The sequence below is a fragment of the Bos indicus genome, chromosome 2 (assembly GCF_029378745.1).
Source record: "Bos indicus isolate NIAB-ARS_2022 breed Sahiwal x Tharparkar chromosome 2, NIAB-ARS_B.indTharparkar_mat_pri_1.0, whole genome shotgun sequence".
NCBI lineage: Eukaryota > Metazoa > Chordata > Mammalia > Artiodactyla > Bovidae > Bos > Bos indicus.
In genome coordinates, this window is record NC_091761.1 from 71,589,850 (window position 1) to 71,611,811 (window position 21,962).

Sequence of the window (21,962 nt, forward strand, 5' to 3'; positions counted from 1 at the left end):
AGTTTTACATCCTTTTTAGCATATGGTACTGCCCGTTTTGTTTTGTTCTTTTTAAGCTTTTCTGATAAGTGTGTTTTATCTCATCATGGTTTTACTTTGTATTTTCCTAATAACTAATGTTGACGGGCTTTCCTGATAGCTCAGTTGGTAAAGAATCTGCCTGCAGTGCAGGAGACCCCGGTTCTATTGCTGGGTTGTGAAGGTCTGCCGGAGAAGAGATAGGCTACCCACTCCAGTATTCTTGGGCTTCCTTTGTGACTTAGCTGCTAAAAATCTGCCTGCAGTGTGGGAGAACTGACTCTACGCTTGTGCATGACCAGATGGTCAATACCAAAATCAGGTTATTGTATTCTTTGTAGCTAAAGATAGTGAAGCTCTATACCGTCAGCAAAAACAAGACCAGGAGCTGACTGTGTCTCAGATCATAAATTCCTTATTGCAAATTTCAGACTTAAATTGAAGACAGTAGGGAAAACCACTAGACCATTCAGGTATGACCCACATCAAATCCCTTACGATTATACAGTGGAAGTGACAAACAGATTGAGGGGACTAGATCTGATGGACAGAGAACATAGTTCTTCAGAACTATGGACAGAGGTTCATGACATTGTACAGGAGGCAGTGATCAAGACCATCCCAAAGAAAAAGAAACACAAAAAGGCCAAATGGTTGTCTGAGGAGGCCTTATAAATAGCTGAGAAAAGAAGTGAAAGGCAAAGGAGAAAAGGAAAGATATGCCCATTTGAACGCAGAGTTCCAAAGAATAGCAAGGAGAGATAAGAAAGTCTTCCTTAGTGATCAATGCAAAGAAATAGAGGAAAACAACAGAATGGGAAAGACTAGAGATCTCTTCAAGAAAACTAGAGATACCAAGGAAACATTTCATGTGAAGATGGACACAATAAAGGACAGAAATGGTATGGACCTAACAGAAGCAGAAGATACTAAGAAGAGGTAGCAAGAATACACAGAAGAACTTTACAAAAAAGATCTTCATGATCCAGATAACCACTATGGTGTGACCACTCACCTAGAGCCAGACATCCTGGAATGCAAAGTCAAGTGGGCCTTAGGAAGCATCACTAGGAACAAAGCTAGTGGAGGTGATGGAATTCCAGTTGAGCTATCAGGTCTGTTCAGTTCAGTTGCTCAGTTGTGTCTGATTCTTTGCGACCCCACGGACAGGAGAATGCCAAGCCTCCCTGTCTTTCCAATGCACGGAGTTTACTCAAACTCATGTCCCTTGAGTTGGTGATGCCATCCAACCCATCTCATCCTCTGTCATTATCTTCTCCTCCTGACTTCAATCTTTCCCAGCATCAGGGTATTTTTAAATCAATCAGTTCTTCGCATCAGGTGGCTAAAGGATTGGCATTTCAGCTTCAGCATCAATCCTTCCAGTGAATATTCAGGATTGATTTCCTTTAGGATGGACAGGTTGGATCTCTGTGCTGTCCAAGGGACTTTGAAGAATCTTCTCCAACACCACAGTTGAAAAGCATCAGTTCTTTGGCACTCAGCTTTCTTTATAGTCCAACTCTCACATCCATACACAACTACTGAAAAAACCATAGCTTTGACTAGACGGACGTTTGTTGGCAAAAGTAATGTCTGCTTTTTAATATGCAGTCTGGGTTGGTCATAACTTTCCTTCCAAGGAACAAGCTTCTTTTAATTTCATGGCTGCAATCACCATCTGCAGTGATTTTGGAGCCCAAGAAAATAGTCACTCACTCTTTCTACTCTTTCCCCATCCATTTGCCGTGAAGTGATGGGACCAGATGCCATGATCTTAGTTTTCTGAATGTTGAGTTTTAAGCCAACTTTATCACTCTCCTCTTTCACTTTCATCAAGAGGCATTTAGTTCTTCTTTGCTCTCTGTCACAAGGGTGGTGTCATCTGCATATCTGAGGTTACTGATATTTCTCCTGGCAAACTTGATTCCAGCTTGTTCTTCATCCAGCCCAGCATTTCTCATGATGTACTCTACATATAAGTTAAATAAACAGGGTGACAAAATACAGCCTTGACATATTCCCTTTCCTATATGGAACCAGTCTATTCATGTCCAGTTCTAACTGTTGCTTCTTGATCTGCATACAGATTTCTCAGGAGGCAGGTCAGGTGGTCTGGTATTCTCATCTCTTGAAGAATTTTCCACAGTTTGTTGTGATCCATACAGTAATGGCTTTATCCTAGTCAATAAAGCAGAAATAGATGTTTTTCTGGAACTCTCTTGTTTTTTCAATGATCCAGCGGATGTTGGCAATTTGATCTCTGATTCTTCTGCCTTTTCTAAAATCAGTTTGAACATCAAATACTGTTGATGCCTGGCTTGGAGAATTTTGAGCAGTACTTTGCTAGCGTGTGAAATGAGTGCAGTTGTGCAGTAATTTGAGCATTCTTTGGCATTGCCTTTCTTTGGGATTGGAATGAAAATGGACCTTTTCCCGTCCTGTGGCCACTGCTGAGTTATCCAAATTTGCTCCATATTGAGTGCAGCACTTTCACAGCGTCACCTTTCAGTTGAAATAGCTCAACTGGAATTCCATCACCTCCACTAGCTTTGTTCATAGTGATGCTTTCTAAGGCCCACTTGACTTCGCATTCCAGGATGTCTGGCTCTAGGTGAGAGATCACACCAGTGTGATTATCTGGGTCATGAAGATCCTTTTTGTGTAGTTCTTCTGTGTATTCTTGCCACCTCTTCTTAATATCTGTTTCTGTCAGGTCCCTACCATTTCTGTCCTTATTCTTGCCCATCTTTGCATGAAATGTTCCCTTGGTATCTCATTTTCTTGAAGAGATCTCTAGTCTTTCCCATTCTGTTGTTTTCCTCTATTTCTTTGCACTGATCACTGAGGAAGGTTTTCGTATCTCCCCTTGCTCCTCTTTGGAACTCTGCATTCAAATGGGCATATTTTTCCTTTTTTCCTTTGCTTTTCACTTCTTTTCTTTTCACAGCTATTTGTAAGGCCTCCTCAGACAGCCATTTTGCTTTTTTTGTGTTTCTTTTTCTTGGGGATGGTTTTAATCCATGTCTCCTTTACAATGTCATTAACCTCCGTCCATAGTTCATCAGGCACTCTATGAGATCTAGTCCCTTAAATTTATTTCTCATTTCCACTGTATAATCATAAGTGAAAGTGAAAGTCAAGTCACTCAGTTGTGTCCAACTCTTTGCGGTCCCATGGACTGTAGCCCTCCAGGCTCCTCAGTCCATGGAATTTTCCAGGCAAAAGTATTGGAGTGGGTTGCCATTTCTTTCTCCTGGGGATCATCTCAACTCAGGGAACGAACCCGGGTCTTCTGCATTGCAGGCAGATGCTTTACTTTCTGAGCTACCAGGGAAGCAGTGTGGGAGGTATAATCATAAGGGATTTGATTTAGGTCATATGGTTTAGTGGTTTTCCCTACTTTCTTCAATTTAAGTCTGAATTTGGCAATAAGGAGTTCATGATCTGAGCCACAGTCAGCTCCTGGTTTTGTTTTTGCTTACTGTATAGAGCTTCTCCATCTTTGGCTGCAAAGAATATAATCAATCTGATTTCATGACAATTTTGTAAATACTACCCAGGTCATCCTTAGACTTCTGCCAGCCATTCCAGAAACCTTCTTTACACCCTGTCCCAGCTCCTGCCCACCTTATGTATTTTTTTGTGGTTTTATCACCCAGTGTGTCTTTCTAGATACTATAATTTATTTTGCTTTGTGTTTTGAACTGAATAACTTTAAATGTCTTTTAATGCCTTCTTCCTTTACTGTATAGAATTTTTTTGTTAAAGAACTGGGCCATTTCGCCTTTAGTTTCCCACAGTCTGGACTGCTGATCACATATTCATGGTATAATTCAGTACATTCTGAGGTCTAATGAAGTTTTCACAGAGAAGTTGGACTTGATGTAGACTTTGGTTAGGTTTGATATGATCCATCAGAGAGACATTAAGAAGAGACGCTGCTAAGTCACTTCAGTCGTGTCCGACTCTGTGCGACCCCATAGACGGCAGCCCACCAGGCTCCCCCGTCCCTGGGATTCTCCAGGCAAGAACACTGGAGTGGGTTGCCATTTCCTTCTCCAATGCATGAAAAGTGAAAAGTGAAAGTGAAGTCACTCAGTCGTGTCCGACTCTTCACAACCCCATGGACTGCAGCCTACCAGGCTCCTCCATCCATGGGATTTTCCAGGCAAGAGTGCTGGAGTGGGGTGCCTGAGAACAGTATTAATAGAACATATAATTATGGATATACAAAACACATGGAAGTGACCTGATGGGAAACAAGTTTTTACTCTAGTAATTAGAAATTATTGAAACTACATTTTAGACATTTTTTCCTACAGAGACAGTTATAAACTCTTGGTTATATTTTCATCAGTTAGTTCTATCTTCTGATCACATGAATGCTAGGGATAAAAGCATTATTGCTATATTAGTTTGCCTGTAGTATGTCTCAAATTAAGCACTCTTGCATGCATGCACAGTTGTGTCTGAATCTTCACGACCCCATAGACTATAGCCTGCCAGTTTCCTCTGTCTATGGAATTTCCCAGGCAAGAATACCGGAGTGGGTCTCAAGTTAAGCAAAACTATTTCAAGACTTTTTAGCAAGTGAGGAAACTTTTAATTCTACTTAGTTTGTTAATAGTTGCAAGTCAGTTGTTCAAGTTGAATCAGCATGAAAACTCACTCATGAAAGCACAATTCAAATTTTCTTCCACACTCTCCAACAGTGTTCCCCACTCTGTTTTCCTGTGATGTTTTTATTGTATTATGTTAGTTAAAGAATTTCTCCTTATATTGGAAATACTGTTTTATTACAAATTGCCTTTCACTATGCTCTGAACTACAGGTTTTATTCACCTTTGCAATCCTGACACCATATTTACACAGTGATTGGATTGTAATAGTTTTAGAAATGGAAAGATGGATACTAACTTAACATTCTACAAGATGTGGTCTTGGATTTTCTATCCCAAAGAGTCCAGTTATAAACTATGGAAAAGCCTAAGATTATTTTTGCTTTACATTATTAATGAATTTTAATAATGCAACATTTAAATTTGATTTGAAGTATGTCTTATTTTTATGATTGTAATAGTTACCATCTGGGTTTATATATATTGCGCAGTTAACTGCTGCCTTTGATATAATGTCACATTGTGTAAAATAACTAATCATATTTAAAAATTATATCTTTATCAGTTAAAACTCATTATCTTAGATTTCCCATTTTTTTTGTTTGTTTTTTGAAGGATCAAAGTAACAATGAAATTATGATTGGAGTGATGTCAGGAGGAATTCTGATTTATAAGAACAGAGTACGAATGAATACCTTTCCATGGTAAGAACTTCCGTCAATACTTTTCACTTTTACTATTGTATTACCAAATATAGTTCATATTTTTGTTGAACTATTTAATGTTATCATACAACTTTATCCCACTTACTTGGAATCTACTAGAAGATACAAAAATAGTTGAATTATTTTTTTCAAAAATTTCTTAGCTTAAAGAAAATACTACTTTGCAAGTTTTTCCTCTTAGACAGTCTCTCAATTTGTACTGTAGTACAATAGCTAATATCATCATGTACACTCTGTGTCTTGCACCTTGCCAATTGCTTTGGATACAGTTGTTGTTTAGTTGCTAAGTCGTGTCTGACTCTTTGTGATCCCATGAACTGCATCGTGCTGGGCTTCCCTATCCTTCACTACCTCCCCGAATTTGCTCAAACTCATGTCCATTGAGTCAGTGATGCTATCCAACCATCTCATCCTCTGCCACCCCCTTCTCCTTTTGCCTTCAGTCTTTTGCAGCATCAGGGTCTTTTCCAGTGAGTTGGCTCTTCACATCAGGTGGGCAAAGTATTGGAGCGTTGTACAAAGTATTGAATACAGTACCTCATTTAAATGCATTTGATGGGTGCTAGTTTATTAGTTGGAACACTGGCATGGTTTAGATTGGTGCTGGGAAAGTAAGGTGACTCCCTGTGGTTTGAAACTCATGTTTCTTTTGTCTCATTGCTCTACTGCCCTTAGCATTGTTGTCCTTGTCCTAACTGTCCAGTGACTTACCAACCATCACTTTAGCATCCCAGAGTGAGGTAGAAAGAGAAGTAGCATCTACCACTACCCTTTAAGGGGATAGCCTGAAAATTGTAAACACGACATTGATTTTTGTGCATATGTCATATAAATATCTTAGGTTTTTGAAAAGTAAAGACAATGATTTTCACTAAGGGAAGAAAGGAAGAAAGTTAGTCGCTCAGTTGTGTCCAACTGTTTGCAAGCCAATGGACTGTAGCCCACCAGGCCCCTCTGTCCGTGGATTCTCCGGGCAAGGATATTGGAGTGGGTTGCCATTTCCTTCTCCAGTGGATTGCCGTTTCCTTCTCCAGTGGATCTTCTCCACCCAGGGATCTAACTTGGGTCTCCTACATTTCAGGAAGATTTTTTACTGTCTGTGCTACCAGGGAAGCCCTAAGGCCAAGCCCAAGCCCTTTCTAAGGAAGAAATAAATACAAAAGAAATATATTGGATCAATCTGTTTATTTATATATTTCTGAAATGAGATGGCCAGGCTTTTCAATATCTGTGATTATTATTAATAGATTTTTGTAATTAGTCACTTATATAACACTTAATAGAAATATGATAACTGACAGAAGCTATTATTTTAGAAAATCACCACAATTATGTTGAGAAAAGAAACATAAATTTCCCTGGTAGGTCACTAGGAAAAAATTAAATATAAAATAAAAAGCTGATGCAGTGAACCTCTTCAAAATTAAATACTTTTGTTCTCCAGAGGACACTGTAAACAAAATGAAAAGGTAAAACTCAGTCTTTTGTAAAGTATATATTTGATAAAGGACTTATCCAAAAAATGTAAAAGACTCTTAGGTACTTTAACTTTTTAACTTAATTTAAAAGAATTGGAAAAATTTGTGAATAGATACTTCCACCAAAGGAGTTATATAAATGACAGATAAGTACAAAAAAATGCTCAGTCATCAGTGAAATGCAAATTAAAACCACAGTGAACTATTTCCATTCACCCACTGGAATAGCTCCAATTAAAAAGAACAACAGTGGGACTTCCCTGGTGGTCCAGTGGCTAGAACTCCATGTTCCCAGTGCAGGGGACTTGAGTTCTATACCTGCTCAGCAAACTAGATCCCACATGCCCAAGTAAGAGTTCGCATGCTGCAACTGAGACCTGGTGCAGCCAAATAAATAAATATTTTAAAAAATGATAGTACCACGTGATGGCAAGGAAGCAGAGCATCTAGAAACCTCATATATTGCTGGTGGGAATGCAAAGTAATAGACCAACTTGGGAAAACTGGCATTTCTTAAAGATTAAATTTAGATTAACCGTATAATCTGGCAATTCTGTTCCTAGATACTTGCCCAAGAGAAATGAAAACGTAAGTTTGTATAAAGATGTGCACACTGTGTTTATAGCTATATTATTCATAATAGCACAAAACAGAATTTCAAATGTCTATCAGTTGGTGACTGCACAAGCAAATTACATCTATGCAATGAAATACTGTTTAGCAGTGAAAGAAATGAACTGTTTGACACACTAAACAATATGGGTGAGCCTACCTTCAAAACATGATGTCAAGTGTGAAAAGCCTGACACAAAAGATGACGTACTCTGTTTCTATTTATATGAAATTCTGGAAAACACGTATTATAGAGACAACAGACCACTTGGTTGCCAGGGATTAAAAATGGGAGGAAATTGACTGTAAAAGGGTGCTAAGGGGACATTTTCAGGTGATGCAAATTGCTATATGGTGATTTTGGTGGATGGACATTATATAACTCAATACATTTGTCAAAACTCATTAAATTGTTCATTTAAAATTGGGATATTTCATTTTATATATAGATTATACCTCTCTAAAGTTCATTAAAGAAAGCCAAAGATCATTTAATGTTTCATGTCATATCTTTAAATTCTTCTGTGTAATTCAACTTGTGTTATGGTTAGAGGAAAGTACAAAACAGCTTGAGACATGGTCCTTGCCTAAAAGTGAGCACATAAAAATTAATTACAAAACATAAGAAGAAGATTGGTGAATTAAGTGTTTCAGAAAAAACAGTTATGATTGTTTATTTTCATAATGGTAAATGTGTATCTTTAATTTTAATGCTTTTCTGATTTACTGAAGAGAATTAAACATTTTTTATTAACTTTACATATTATATAAATGTCAAAATCAGAAATTCTTTTCAGATAATACGGGTTAAAATGATAATCTAAATTTTTCTGTATTTTCAAAATTCTTTATGCATATATATATATTTATTATTATAAAATAAAGATTCTGGAAGAGTTTTTGACAAATTACTTTGGAAGTACCAATGATATAATTTTACCAGGGAAAATTTTAGTGTCTTCATGATATTTAAGGTGGTTTTTCGTTTTGTTTTGTTTTGTTTCAGTTGGAGGATAATTGCTTTGCAGTATTGTGTTGGCCTTTGCCGTATTTGAGGTGGTTTTTAAAGGATGAATAGAAATTTCCTCAATGAAGAGGGAGTATGGAAGAGGAATGTGTGTCTGGAAGGTTCAGTCAGAATTTGGGGTAAAGGTACCAAACATTTGCAGAGGCCTCATAGTAAGACTCTGGAGAAGGAAATGGCAACCCGCTCCAGTACTCTTGATTGGAGAATCCCATGGAGGGAGGAGCCTGGTGGGCTACAGTCCATGAGGTCGCAAAGAGTTGGACACGACTGAGCGACTTCACTTAATTTCTTTCATAGTAAGAAAGGATGTGGCAAGTTCAAATGATGGGATATGTGGTTTGATTTTTATTTATTTATGTTTGGCTGTGCTGGGTCTTGGTTGCTTTGCAGACTTTTCTCTAGTTGCAGAGAGCTGGGGCTACTCTTCAGTTTCAGTGCATGGGCTTCTCATTGTGGTGGCTTCTCTTGTTGAGGAGCCCAGGCTCTAAAGCACATGGGCTTCAATAGTTGTGACATGTGGGCTCAGTAGTTGCAGCTCACAGGCTTTAGAGCACAGGCTCAATAGTTTTGGTGCTTGGGCCCAGTTGCTCTGTGGATTGTGGGATCTTCTGGATCAGGGATCAAACCCACATCTCCTGCATTGGCAGGTGGGTTTTTTTTACCACTGAGTCACCAAGGAAGCCCCTGTTTTTTTTTTTTTTTAAGTTATCTTCACTGAGGACAGAAGCAAGGGAGTAAGATTTTAAGATGATATTGCTTAAAAGAGAAATTGGATTCAGATTTTAAAGGATCTTATATATTCCATCTGCTGTTGTTCAGTTGCTCAGTCATGTCCAACTGCATGATCTCAGCACACCAGGTCTCCCTGTCCTTCACCATCTCCTGGAATTTGCCCAAGTTCATGTCCATTGCATCAGTGATGCCATCCAGCTGTCTCATCCTCTGATGCCCCCTTCTCCTTCTGCCCTTAATCTTTCCCAGCATCAGGGTCTTTTCCAGTAAGTCAGCTCTTCACATCAGGTGACCAAAATATTGGAGCTTCAGCATCAGTCCTTTCAAAGAGTATGCAGGGTTGATTTACTTTAAGATTGACTGGTTTGATCTTCTCACTGTCCAAGGGCCTCACAAGAGTCTTCTCTAGCACCACGGTTCCAAGGCATCAATTCTTTGTCATTCTGCCTTCTTTACGGTCTGGCATTCACAGCCGTATATGACCATTGGAAAGACCATAGCCTTGACTGTACAGACCTTTGTTGGTAGAGCGATGTCTTTGTTTTTCAACACACCACCTAGGTTTGTCATAGCTTTCCTGCCAAGAAGCAATCATCTTCTGATTTCATGGCTACAGTAATCATCTGCAGTGATTTTAGAGCCCCAGAAGAGGAAATCTGTCACTGTTTCCACCTTTTCCTCTTCTATTTTCCATGAAGTGATGGGACTGGATGCTGTGATCTTTCTTTAATATTTAGTTTTATGTCAGCTTTTTCACTCTCCTCCTTCACCCTCATCAAGAGGTTCTTTAGTTTCTCTTTGCTTTCTGCCATTAGAGGGGGGTATCATCTGCATATCTGAGGTTGTTGATGTTTTTCTCCTGCTAATCTTGATTCCATCTTGTAACTCATTCATTCTGGCATTTCTCATGATGTGCTCAGTGTATAAGTTAAATAAACAGGGTGACAACAAACAGCCTTGTTGTACTCCTTTCTCAATTCTGAACCAGTCAGTTGTTCCATACAGGGTTCTCACTGTATGTATACAGGGTTCTTGACCCACATATAGGTTTCTCAGGAGACAGGTAAGATAGTCATGTATTCCCATCTCTTGAAGAGTTTTCCACAGTTTGTTATGATCCACACAGTCAAAGGCTTTAGTGTAGTCGATGAAACAGAGATAGATGTTTTTTTGTGACCCCCACAAAAGACTGAGCCAGACTTGCCAGTCAGTGTCCAGGAGTCTCCAGTGGAGGTGTGGGTCGACAGTGGCCTGTCATGGGGTCAGGGTCACTGACTACAACAGTCCTGGGAGCTGTGGTGGGGTGGCCTAAGTCCTTTCAAAGGAGGTTAAGGCAAGGAAGAAAATCACTCATGGATTTTAATGCATTTTATCTGTACCTTATAACCCTGCAACTTGGATGTCCTTAGCATTGTTTTGTGGATAAGGAATAAGAAATGCCAGAGAAGCTAACTGGGCCAAGGTTAATAAGTTTGATAAATATGAAGTGGAACCTTAAACTTGGGTCTTTCAGATTCTGAAACACAAGCTTCTCATTTAACCTCTTCTTTGAAAAGTAGAGCTATGTGTAGAATAAAATTACTTCCTCATTTCTTTCTATATATGATTAGCCCTAAATTATCCAGTTCAAGTTCATGCTTTAAAATGTTGAGTACTGGATTGGGAATTACTTGGATTCTGTAAATTAGACTTCATTAAAATTACTGCTCATCAAAAAACATCATTAGTAAAATGAAAAGGGAAGGGGACAGTTCTGGTTCCCAGTCTAGCAGGTAAAGATTTTGCAACTTGTTACTCCTATTCTCAGAAGAAAAAAAAAAAAAAACTCTGAAAAAACTCAAATCAACAACTCTTTTTAGATCTTCTAAAGAATTGAAAACACAGGGCATACTGCATTTCTGAAAACTGAAGAAACAGATGAATACAAGAAATGACAGCTTACCAGGTCTAGAAACCACTGCTACAGCAGTACCTGGCAGGAGTACATAAAGGGTGGTTGACAAATTGCTGGAGACAGAGCAGAGACTAGCTTGTCAGATAAACACTCCCTCAGGCCTTGCTTACTTAGGAAGGGCCCTTTGCTACCAGTGATCTCAGGGCCAAGATTGACAGAAAATCCACTTGTGATTGAAGGGCAGGGTATAGGGGTTGAGCAGGAAAGTAGTTTGAAATATGCTCAGAGCCTTCTTTTCTCATTAGCAAAGATCTGTCCTTAAGGAAGTCTATTTATACTTAATCAAAATGGGTATTACCAGGGCCTAACCGAGGTGGAGGAAGGGAAGCCCTCTCTCTGCTTTTTGTTTCAGCTCTGGAAGGGTGAGTTGCAGAGCACTGAAGGGTGCAGCCAAGAGGCCCAGACCACTAACCCACTGAGACCGGATCACAGGATTAGAGACTGGCATCTGCCCAACCCCAGACTTAACTGCCACATCACCAGGGCTCCTGTATAATAACGAAGGTTCAAAATTTAACTATAAAGCTCAGACCAATTAAGAAGGACTCTCTTGGGAAACCCAAAGGCAACAGAGGAGACAAAATCAAGGACAGTAGAAGAGATAGCCTCAAATGCTTACCACAGAAACTGTTCTTCAGAATAGCAACAATTTGAATTGAATTAGTTTCTAAAGGAATTCATGACATAGGGCACTGTTGAAAATAATAGACCAGTGTGTTGGCAGTTAGAGAAGTTCACAGCTGGGTGTGGTTTTTGAAAGGATGGGGTGACTGGTACTACCGTCATTTCAGTATTACTTTGGGCACACCCAGGGCTGTGCCTTCCTGAAGAGCAATAGCAGAAACATAAACTGAAGATTGGGGTGTAGAGTTCATGCAAGTAAACTGCCAAATAATAATAAGCTGGGAAGATGGGATTTTCCAGGCAGGAGTACTGGAGTGTGTTGCCATTTCCTTTTCCAGGGAACTTCCTGACCCAGGGATCAAACCCATGTCTCCTACATTGCATGAGGTTTCTTTAGCACTGAATCTCAGGTTCAGTGGGAAGCTCAGGTGTGTCATGTAGCTAATGCATTACAGTAAGCAAATAACAAGGCTCAAGATCCACTGGAAATCAAAGCTTCCATCATCTTGGATCTAGTTGGTTCTAACCAGTTTTTGTCATGTCCTGTGGCTGTGTCATTCTTTTAAAGGTTGCGCCCTGCCCCCTTCCCTCGTTTCAATACTGTGCCTAGCAATAGCAAAATACATATTCCTTTCAAGGATACATAGCTTATTTATTAGAAGAAGAAATATATTAGCCATAAAACAAGCTTCAACAGTTTTTTTTTAATGAGTTATAATTAGTGTAACATTAGTTTCAGGTATACAGCATAGTAGTTTAGTATTTTGTATACATTATGAAACAATCACTACAATAAGTCCAGTTTTCATCCGTCACTATATAAAATTATTATGTGTTTTTGACTGTATTCCCTCCGTGTGTATTACACTCCCATGACTTATTTTACACCTGGAAGTTTGTGCTCTTAATTCCTTTCACATATTTGTCTTTATCTGCACTGAAGCCTCCCCTCAGCAACCATTCATTTGCTGTTTATATCTGTAAGTCACTTTTTTGTTTTTTAGATTCTACATATAAATAAAATCATAAGGTATTTGTTTTTCTAGTTATTTCATTTTCATAATACCCTCCTGGTCCATCCATGTTGCCACAATGACAAGATTTCTTTTCAATGACTGAGTAATGATGCTTTTAAACTGTGGTGTTGGAGAAGACTCTTGAGAGTCCCTTGGACTGCAAGGAGATCCAACCAGTCCATCCTAAAGGAAATCAGTCCTGAATATTCATTGGAAGGACTGATGTTGAAGCTGAAACTCCAGTACTTTGGCCACCTGCTGCGAAGAACTGACTCATTTTAAAAGACCCTGATGCTGAGAAAGATTGAATTTGGGACAAGGAGATGACAGGATGAGATGGTTGAATGGCATCACTGACTCGATGGACATGAGTTTGGGTAGACTCTGTGAGTTGGTGATGGACAGGGAGGCCTGGTGTGCTGAGGTTCATGGGGTCGCAAAGAGTCAGACACGACTAACCGACTAAATTGAGTTGAACTGAACATCCATACACATCTACACACATACATCACATCTTTATCCACTCATATGGACACTTAGATTGTTTCTGTATCTTGGCTGTTATAAATAGTTCTGCAGTGAACATTGGTTGTTCAGTTGCCAAGTTGTGTCTGACTCTTTGCAACCCCATGAACTGCAGCACTCCAGGCTTCCCTGTCCCTCACCATCTCCTGGAGTTTGCCCAAGTTCATGTCGTTGAATCAGTGATGCCATCTAACCATCTCATCCTCTGTCTCCCCCTTCTCCTCTGCCCTCAATCTTTCCTAGCAGCAGTCTTCTGATGAGTTGGCTGTTCACATCAGGTAGCCAAAATATTGGAGCTTCAGCTTCAGCATCAGTCCTTCCAATGAGTATTCAGGGTTGATTTCCTTTAAGATTGACTGGCTTGATCTCCTTGCTGTCCAATGGACTCTTAAGTCTTCTTCAGCTCCACAGTTTGAAAGCATTGGTTCTTCAGTGCTCTGCCTTCTTTATGGTCCAGCTCTCACATCCGTACATGACTACTGAAAAGACCATAGCCTTGATTATACGTACCTTTGTCATCAAAGTGGTATCTTTGCTTTTTAATACACTGTCTAGGTTTGTCATAGCTTTTCTTCTAAGAAGCAATCGTCTTTTAATTTCATGGCTGCAGTCATCATCCACAGTGATTTTGGAACCCAGGAAGAAAAATCCACCTTTTCCCCTTCTACTTGCCATGAAGTGGTGGGACCAGATGCCATGAACTTAATTTTTTTTGAATGTTGAGTCTTAAACCATCTTTTTCACTCTTCTCTTTCACCCTCATCAAGGATTTCTTTAGTTCCTCTTCTCTTTATGCCATTAAAGTGGTATCATTTGCATATCTGAGGTTGTTGATATTTCTCCTAGCAATCTTTATTCCAGCTTGTAACTCATCCAGCCCAGCATTTCGCATGATGTGCTCTGCGTATAAGTGAATAAATGGAGTGACAATAAACAACCTTGTCATACTCCTTTCCCAATTTTGAATCAGTCAGTTGTTTCATATAAGGTTCTAAATGTTGCTTCTTGCAGTGAACAGAAGGATACATAAATCTTTTTGATTCAGTGTTTTTATTTACTTTGGATAAATACCCAGAAGTGGAACTGCTGGATCATACAGTAGTTCTGTTTTTAGTTTTTTTGGGGCCCCCCATACTGTTTTCCATGATAATGGCACATATTTACATTCCCACCAACTGTGCACAGAGATTCTCTTTTCTTCACATCCTTATCAACATTTGTTATTTCTTGTCATTTTGATAATAGCCATTCTGACAGGTCTGAGATGGTATCTCATTGTGGTTTGCATTTCTCTGATAGTTAGTGATACTGAGCATCTTTTAATGTCACTGTGGGTCATGTGTATATCTTTGTAAAAATGCCTCTTCGGGTCTTCTGCCTAATTTTTTTAATCAAAATTTTTTTGTATTGTGTTATATGTTGTTTATATACTTAGATATCAACCCCTTACTGGGTATATCATTTGCGAATATCTTCTCTCATTTGGTGGGCTATCTTTTCTTTTTGTTGGTTTCCTTCACTGTGCAAAATCTTTTAATTTGATGCAGTCCCATTGTTTATTTTTGCTTTTGCTTCCCTTACCTGAGGAGACATATCCAAAAAATATTACTAAGACTGATGTCAAAAGGGGTTACTATTTGTGTTTTCTTCTTGGAGTTTTATGTTTTCAGGTATTAACATTTTTGTCTTTAATCCATTTTGAATTTATTTTTGTATATGGTGTGACAAAGTTGTCCAGTTTCATTTTCCTGCACGTAGCATCCAGTTTTCCCAACACCATTTATTGAAGAGACTATCTTTTCTCCATTGTACATTCTTTCCTTGTTGTCATAAATTAATTGACCATGTGAGCATGGGTTTATTTCTGGGCCCTCTATTCTGTTTCACTGATATTTATATCTATTTCTGTGCCAGTGCCAGACTGTTTTGGTTACTGTAGCTTTGTAATATATAGTCTGATGTCAGGTAGCCTGATAACTCTGGCTTTATTATTTCTGAAGATTGCTTTGGATATTTGGGTCTTTTGTGGTACCATACAAGTTAGATGATTATTTGCTCTAGTTCTGTGAAAAATATCTTTTATACTCCTCCCCTTTCATATTATATGTTTTTAATGTTATATTTTGCATCTTTTAATTTGTATATATCCCTTAACTAGTTGGTGTAGTTTTAGTGTTTTCCACAAGTGGCTGTACTAGTTGACATTCCCATCAACAATGCGTGAGAGTTCTCTTTTCTCCACATTCCCACCCAACATTTATTGTCTTTCTGATGCTAGCCATTCTGACAGATGTGAAGTGGTATCTCTTTGTGGTTTTGATTTGTATTTCTCTGATGATTAGTAGTATTGAGCATATTTTCATATGCATGTTGGCCATCTCCATTTCCTCTTTGGAAGCACATCTGTTCAGTTCTACTTTTTACTTGGGTTGTTTGATTTTTGTTTTGTTTTCATGTTGAATTGTAAGCGCTGTTTATATATGTTGGATGTTAACCCCTTATTGGTCATATCATTTGCAAATATTTTCTCTCATTCAGTAGATTTTCTTTTTGTTGTTGGTTTCCTTTGCTATGCAAAAGCTTTTAAGTTTAGTTAGGTCTCATTTGGAGAAGGCAGTGGCACCCCACTCGACTACTCTTGCCTGGAAAATCCCATGGACGGAGGAGCCTGGTAGGCTCCAGTCCATGGGGTCGCTAAGAGTTGGGCACAACTGAAACGACTTAGCAGCAGCAGCAGGTCTCATTTGTTTGTTTTTATTTCATTTGTTTTAGGATATGGTTCCCAAAAAATGTTGCCATGATTTATGTCAAAGACTATTTGCTTATGTTTTCTTCTAGGAGTTTTATGGTATCCAGTCTTATATTTAAGTCTTTAATCCATTTTGAGTTTAGTTTTGTTTATGGTGTTAGAGAATTTTCTAACCTCATTTTTTAACACGTAGCTGTCCAGTTTTCCCAGCACCAGTTATTGAAGAGACTGTCTTCATTGTATATTCTTTGTTCCTTTGTCATAGATTCATGACCATAGGTGCATGCATGAGTTTATTTCTGGACTTTCCATCTTCTTCCATTGATTTCTGTGTCTGTTTTTGTGCCAGTACCATACTGTTTTGATTTCTGTAGCTTTGTAGTATAGTTTGAAGTCAGGGAGCATGATTCCTTCTGCTGTTTTTCTTTTTCAAGATTGTTTGGCTGTTTAGAGTCTTTTGTATTTCTATACAAAATTTGAAATTATTTGTTCTAGTTCTGTGAAAAATGCATTGGTATTTTGATAGAGATTGCCTTGAATATGTAGATTTCTTTGGGTAATTGGTCACTTTAACAATAATAATTCTTCCAATCTAAAAATACAGTGTATCTTTCCATATGTTTGCATCATTTTCAGTGTCTTTCATCAGTGTGTTTCAGTTTTCCAAGTACATGTCTTTCATTTTCTTAGGTAGGTTTATTCCCAGGTATTTTATTCTCTTTACTGTGATAGTAAATGGGATTGTTTTAATTTCTCTTTCTGTTAGTTTGTTGTTAGTGTATAGAAGTGGAACTGGTTTCTGAATATTAATTTTATATTTTGGTACCCTTTTTCATGATTTTCATTTCTGTGCTTACATTGCCTATCTTTTCTTGCTCTCTACTTTATCCACTGGAGCTCTTAGCATGTTAAGTAAGTTGTTTTAAACTCTCAGAATGATAATTCCAGCACTCCTTTGACATCTGGTCCTGATACATACTGTGTCTTTATATTGTTTGTTTTGCCTTTTGGTATCCCTTGTCATTTTTTCTTGATGGGCCGATCTGATATCCTGGTAAAAGATTGTTATTCAGTCACTAAGTTGTGTCTGATTCTTTGCAACCCTGTGAACTGCAGCATTCCAGGCTTCCCTATCTTTCACTATGTACTGGAGTTTGTTTTAACTCATGTCCCTTGAGTCAATGATGCCATCTAACCATCTCATCCTCTGTCACCACCTTCTCCTCCTGCCCTCAGTTTTTCCCAGCATCAAAGGTCTTTTCCAGTGAGTTGGGTCTTCACATAGCATAGCCAAAGTGTTGGAGCTTCAGCATCAGTCCTTCCAATGAATATTCAGGGTTGATTGGTAACCTTGGTAAAAGGAACTGCTGTAAATAGGCTCTTAGTAATGTAGCCATGAAATTAAAAGACGCTTACTCCTTGGAAGGAAAGTTATGACCAACCTAGATAGGATATTCAAAAGCAGAGACATTACTTTGCCAACAAAGGTCCGTCTAGTCAAGGCTATGGTTTTTCCAGTGGTCATGTATGCAAGTGAGAGTTGGACTGTGAAGAAGGCTGAGCACCGAAGAATTGATGCTTTTGAACTTTGGTGTTGGAGAAGACTCTTGAGAGTCCCTTGGAAAGCAAGGACATCCATCCAGTCCATTGTGAAGGAGATCAGCCCTGGGATTTCTTTGGAAGGAATGATGCTAAAGCTGAAACTCCAGTACTTTGGCCGCCTCATGCAAAGAGTTGACTCATTGGCAAAGACTCTGATGCTGGGAGGGATTGGGGGCAGGAGGAGAAGGGGACGACAGAGGATGAGATGGCTGGATGGCATCACTGACTCAATGGACGTGAGTCTGAGTGAACTCCGGGAGTTGGTGATGGACAGGGAGGTCTGGCGTGCTGCGACCCATGGGGTTGCAAAGAGTCAGACACAACTGAGCGACTGAACTGAACTGAATGTAGTGATGAGGTGGGGGTTGGGTGGGGGGGAGTGGGGGGTGTAGTCTTGTGATTAGCTTTGTGTTTTTCTGAGCCTCAACCTCTGGATTGTGAGCTTCACAAGTGTTTCTTAATTTTTTCTCCCTCTTTGGGTGGGACAAGATTTCTAGAGTGGACTGAAATCGGGTATTTTCTTTCCCTGGATCATTTAAGGCTCTTGTTAACTTGTTTCCCCCCTAAATGCAGACCTTGTTAAGAGCAGAGTGCTCTGGCCTATTTCAACATGGTTTCTTTTCCCCTTTCCCTGTTGGAAACCTGAGGGTATTTTCCTCTGATATTTACTGTTGGAATTTGTTTGAGCTTCTGGAGATAAATCTTAGAATTCTGTGAGGGCCTTCCTATGACTGGGTCCTCTTGGAGTTTTTCACTCTCATAGTTAACCATGCTGAGCTTTCAACAATTCATGAAATACAGTTCAGGTTTTCCTACCCTGGCACTGCTTCCTCTGATGGTTTCTGCTCCCAGTTCTCTTCCCTGGGAAGCTCTGATTCCCTGTACTCAGCTGTTCATATCTCAAATCTCAGAGGTAGAGTTTGCTCTGTGCTCTTCTCTTTCTTTCGGATCCAAGAAGAATTGATGATGTTTAAGTCTGTTTAGCTCTTTACTTGTTGCTAGGATGTAGTGGTGATTTCTAAGCTCTTTGCATGCAGAACAAGGAAACTACTTGTAGTTTTAAAGAATAAATAAACTATATTTTTGGTATTCTTGAAATTTTAACTTGTAATATGTGTTTTTATGTAAATTTCAGATACAAAATTGAAAAATGGATAAGTTCTCAGTAAATGTTCTGGTAAAATAGCTCAACTTAGTGTATAAATTCTAATTATTTTTTCATGACACACCAAAAACTTTTGATTTTTTAATGTATATATGTATATATATATTATTTGGTGTATATGTACATATAGTTAAATAGATATTGCTAAACATGCAATTAAAAGATTATTTTTAACTACTCTTTGGTTGATACTTTTATATTTGTTCAATATTTTAAATACTTCAATTCATTCTCTTTTTATCCAGGTTGAAAATTGTGAAAATTTCTTTTAAGTGCAAACAGTTTTTTATTCAGTTAAGAAAAGAATTGGTAAGTATTGTTCTTATTAATATAAATTGTTTATAAAGAAATATTCATTACAGAACTTTTAGTGTAAATAAAAGTGTTATTAATACTATTAATAACTGCCAACTAAGTTAATTTATAGTTTGTGACAAATTATTTCTCCAGTGTTTCTGTGGTTCTGATCTGAGGTTATTCTAGATAGCTGTTCTGCTGTCTCTTGAACATAGAAACTAATTTCAGTTGTGATATTCATTGTCAGTCCCCGTATTCTATTCATAAGGTCAGTAACTGAGGATTTATATGTCCTTTTTCTTTGTACCTTTCTTTTTTTTAAACTAAATCTGTAGCACTTCCTTTTATATGTAAGTTCATTTCATTGTAGGGAATCTGAGTGTTTAGTTTTCTTTGTAGTTCATGAACGTGTAGTACATTTCCTGCCATTGTTAGAAATGGTAATGTCCTTTTTTAATATTATCAATAAATACAACATGTTGAGTTATCGTAGAAAGTACAGTATTGTAAAGAGTGTCATCTTATAAATAGTTTTTATCTATTTCACTGAATTAAATTAGCCTTATCCTTTGACTGACATTATTAGAAGTCTTGACAAATTAACGCATATTTTAGGGTGTTTATATGTGTGCAAAATGTATTTGAATCAAATGCATTTTATAGAGGATCTTGATCTATTAAGTATAATTCATCATCATTTATATTCACAAAATATGGAAGTTTTTTGAAGAGAGTTTTTGAAATAAATCAGGCAGAAATTAAGTATAGTGCTTGATAGGTATATAATATACAATGTTATTATATAGAACATTACTACCACCTCAGAAGCTAGTATTATTGCTAACAGAGCTGATGCAGTAACAGTTGTTAACTCTCCCAAAAGCTGAATATTATTCTCATTTGTAGCATCATGAATTAGTTTGTCCTGTTTTGAGCTTTTAAAATATGAAATCACACAGAATGTTTTTGTCTGCCTTCTTTCCCTTAGCATTGGGAGATTCATCTGTGTTGTTACACAGAGCAGTATTTTGCTCCATTGCTATTTGGAATTCTACTGACTGAATATACTATCAATTAGTTATTCATTCTTAATTATTTTAATGGACAGTTTTGCCATTTCTGAATGTGGCTATTATGATTAATGCTGTTAATGAACACTATTGTACATGTTTAAATAAATGTTTAGAGGAATAAAATATATTAAATCATGTCTGGAAACTGGAGAACAGACATTTTATTTTACTTTTGATAATTATATTTGTAGGAGGTGATACTGAAGCCAATTTTTCCATTGGTTTCCTGTGGTACTCTTGTTATTTGTAATAATAATAATATAGTATCTAACATTTCTGGAGATCTTACTATGTGCCTGATAATGTGTATCAACTATTTTCATATCATTTAGTCTTCACAATGATTCTCTGAGGTAGTGTTAGTACATACAAAGCCAACTCTTATGCATAATTAAGAATTCTCTGATGATCAGTAAGTAATATTTTAACATATCATTTTCTAGCATCACTATTTAATATTTATACATGGACATTTTACTGTATTTTAGTTACAGAAAAAAATCTTCATGACCTTTTGATAGGCAAAGATTGCCTTAATAGGATGTAGAAGGAAAATGAACATTAAAGGAGAAGATCGATAATTTGGACTGTGTTAAAATTAAGAACTATGGCAAATAGCATAGAATATGTGTATAATAAACACATACACCATGTCCTTCGTTGTATATCCAAGCCAATCCAGAAATACATTAGTGACTTGAACAGACACTCCAGAGTTGAGAACAGAACTGAGAGTATCTCCTCATCCAGTACCATGAACCTCGTTAAACAGCAGAGAAATACAAATTATAACCAGAATGTGATAATTCCTCACAGCCATCAGAATAGTGTAATGAAAAGATTGGTGAACCCAGTGATTTGGGAGTATGTGGAACATTCATTGCTTGTAGGAAGAAGTGAATATTGAGCTAATCATCTTGGGAAACTGTTGGGTGGTATCTACTAGAGGTGAGCACATGACATCTATGATCCAACAACAAAAATTCACACCTACATGCATTAGACAAAATACAGGAATATACATAGGAGCGATATTTTTACCTTACCAAGCTATAAACAGTAAATGTCTGTCAAAAGTGGATAAATAAACTGTGGTCTTGTCATACAATAGAATACTGTGTAGAGTGAAAATGAGTCAATTACTGCTTCACAATTAAATGGAGGAATATAGAAACATAATAATGAACAAAAGAAGTCAAGATACACATGAATGAGTCCATGTATGTAAAATTGAAAACAAACATAACAATCTGTGGTCATAAAGTCAGAAGGGTAGTCACCTTTACAGAGGTAATCTGGTAGAAAGGGAGGATGAAGGATACTCACAGGTGCTGCTAATGACACATTTCTGAATCAGGTTGGGAGGGTCAAAGGTTACAGTCACTGAAAATCAGAGCTCTACATTTATGACGTGTCTGCCTTGCTATAGATTAAAAAAAACTGTTTACTTAAATAGTAAAAAAAAAAACTGTTTACTTAAATAGTAATTGGTGCCAAATGTTTTAAGTTAAAGGAGTGCTTCTGTTCTGTTGCTACTTAGTTTTAAAATGAGTTTCAAAATAGTGTTCTGAAGTGCTGAATGTTTTTATTTACTTATTTACAATCTAGACAGATTTATAAATTTAAAAATATTGTTGAAAGGTATGTTGATGTATCTTAAAGTTTAATTTGTGGGCAAGGATTATATTTTAAAATGATTATAGCTATTAAGTTTTGAAAATAGGTATATATCAAGTTTTAAAT

The 21,962-nt window shown here is 37.6% G+C and overlaps 1 protein-coding gene across 8 annotated transcripts in view; it reads left to right on the forward strand.

The window, feature by feature from the left end:
• Nucleotides 1-21,962, forward strand: part of PTPN4 (protein tyrosine phosphatase non-receptor type 4) — a 187,988-nt gene that overhangs the window by 95,626 nt on the left and 70,400 nt on the right. For all 8 annotated transcript variants that reach the window (XM_070768928.1, XM_070768942.1, XM_070768931.1 and 5 more), the window contains 2 exons: nt 5,256-5,344; nt 19,095-19,158. In XM_070768928.1, coding sequence (XP_070625029.1) covers nt 5,256-5,344; nt 19,095-19,158 — 153 coding nt within the window. The remainder of the gene's footprint in view (nt 1-5,255; nt 5,345-19,094; nt 19,159-21,962) is intronic.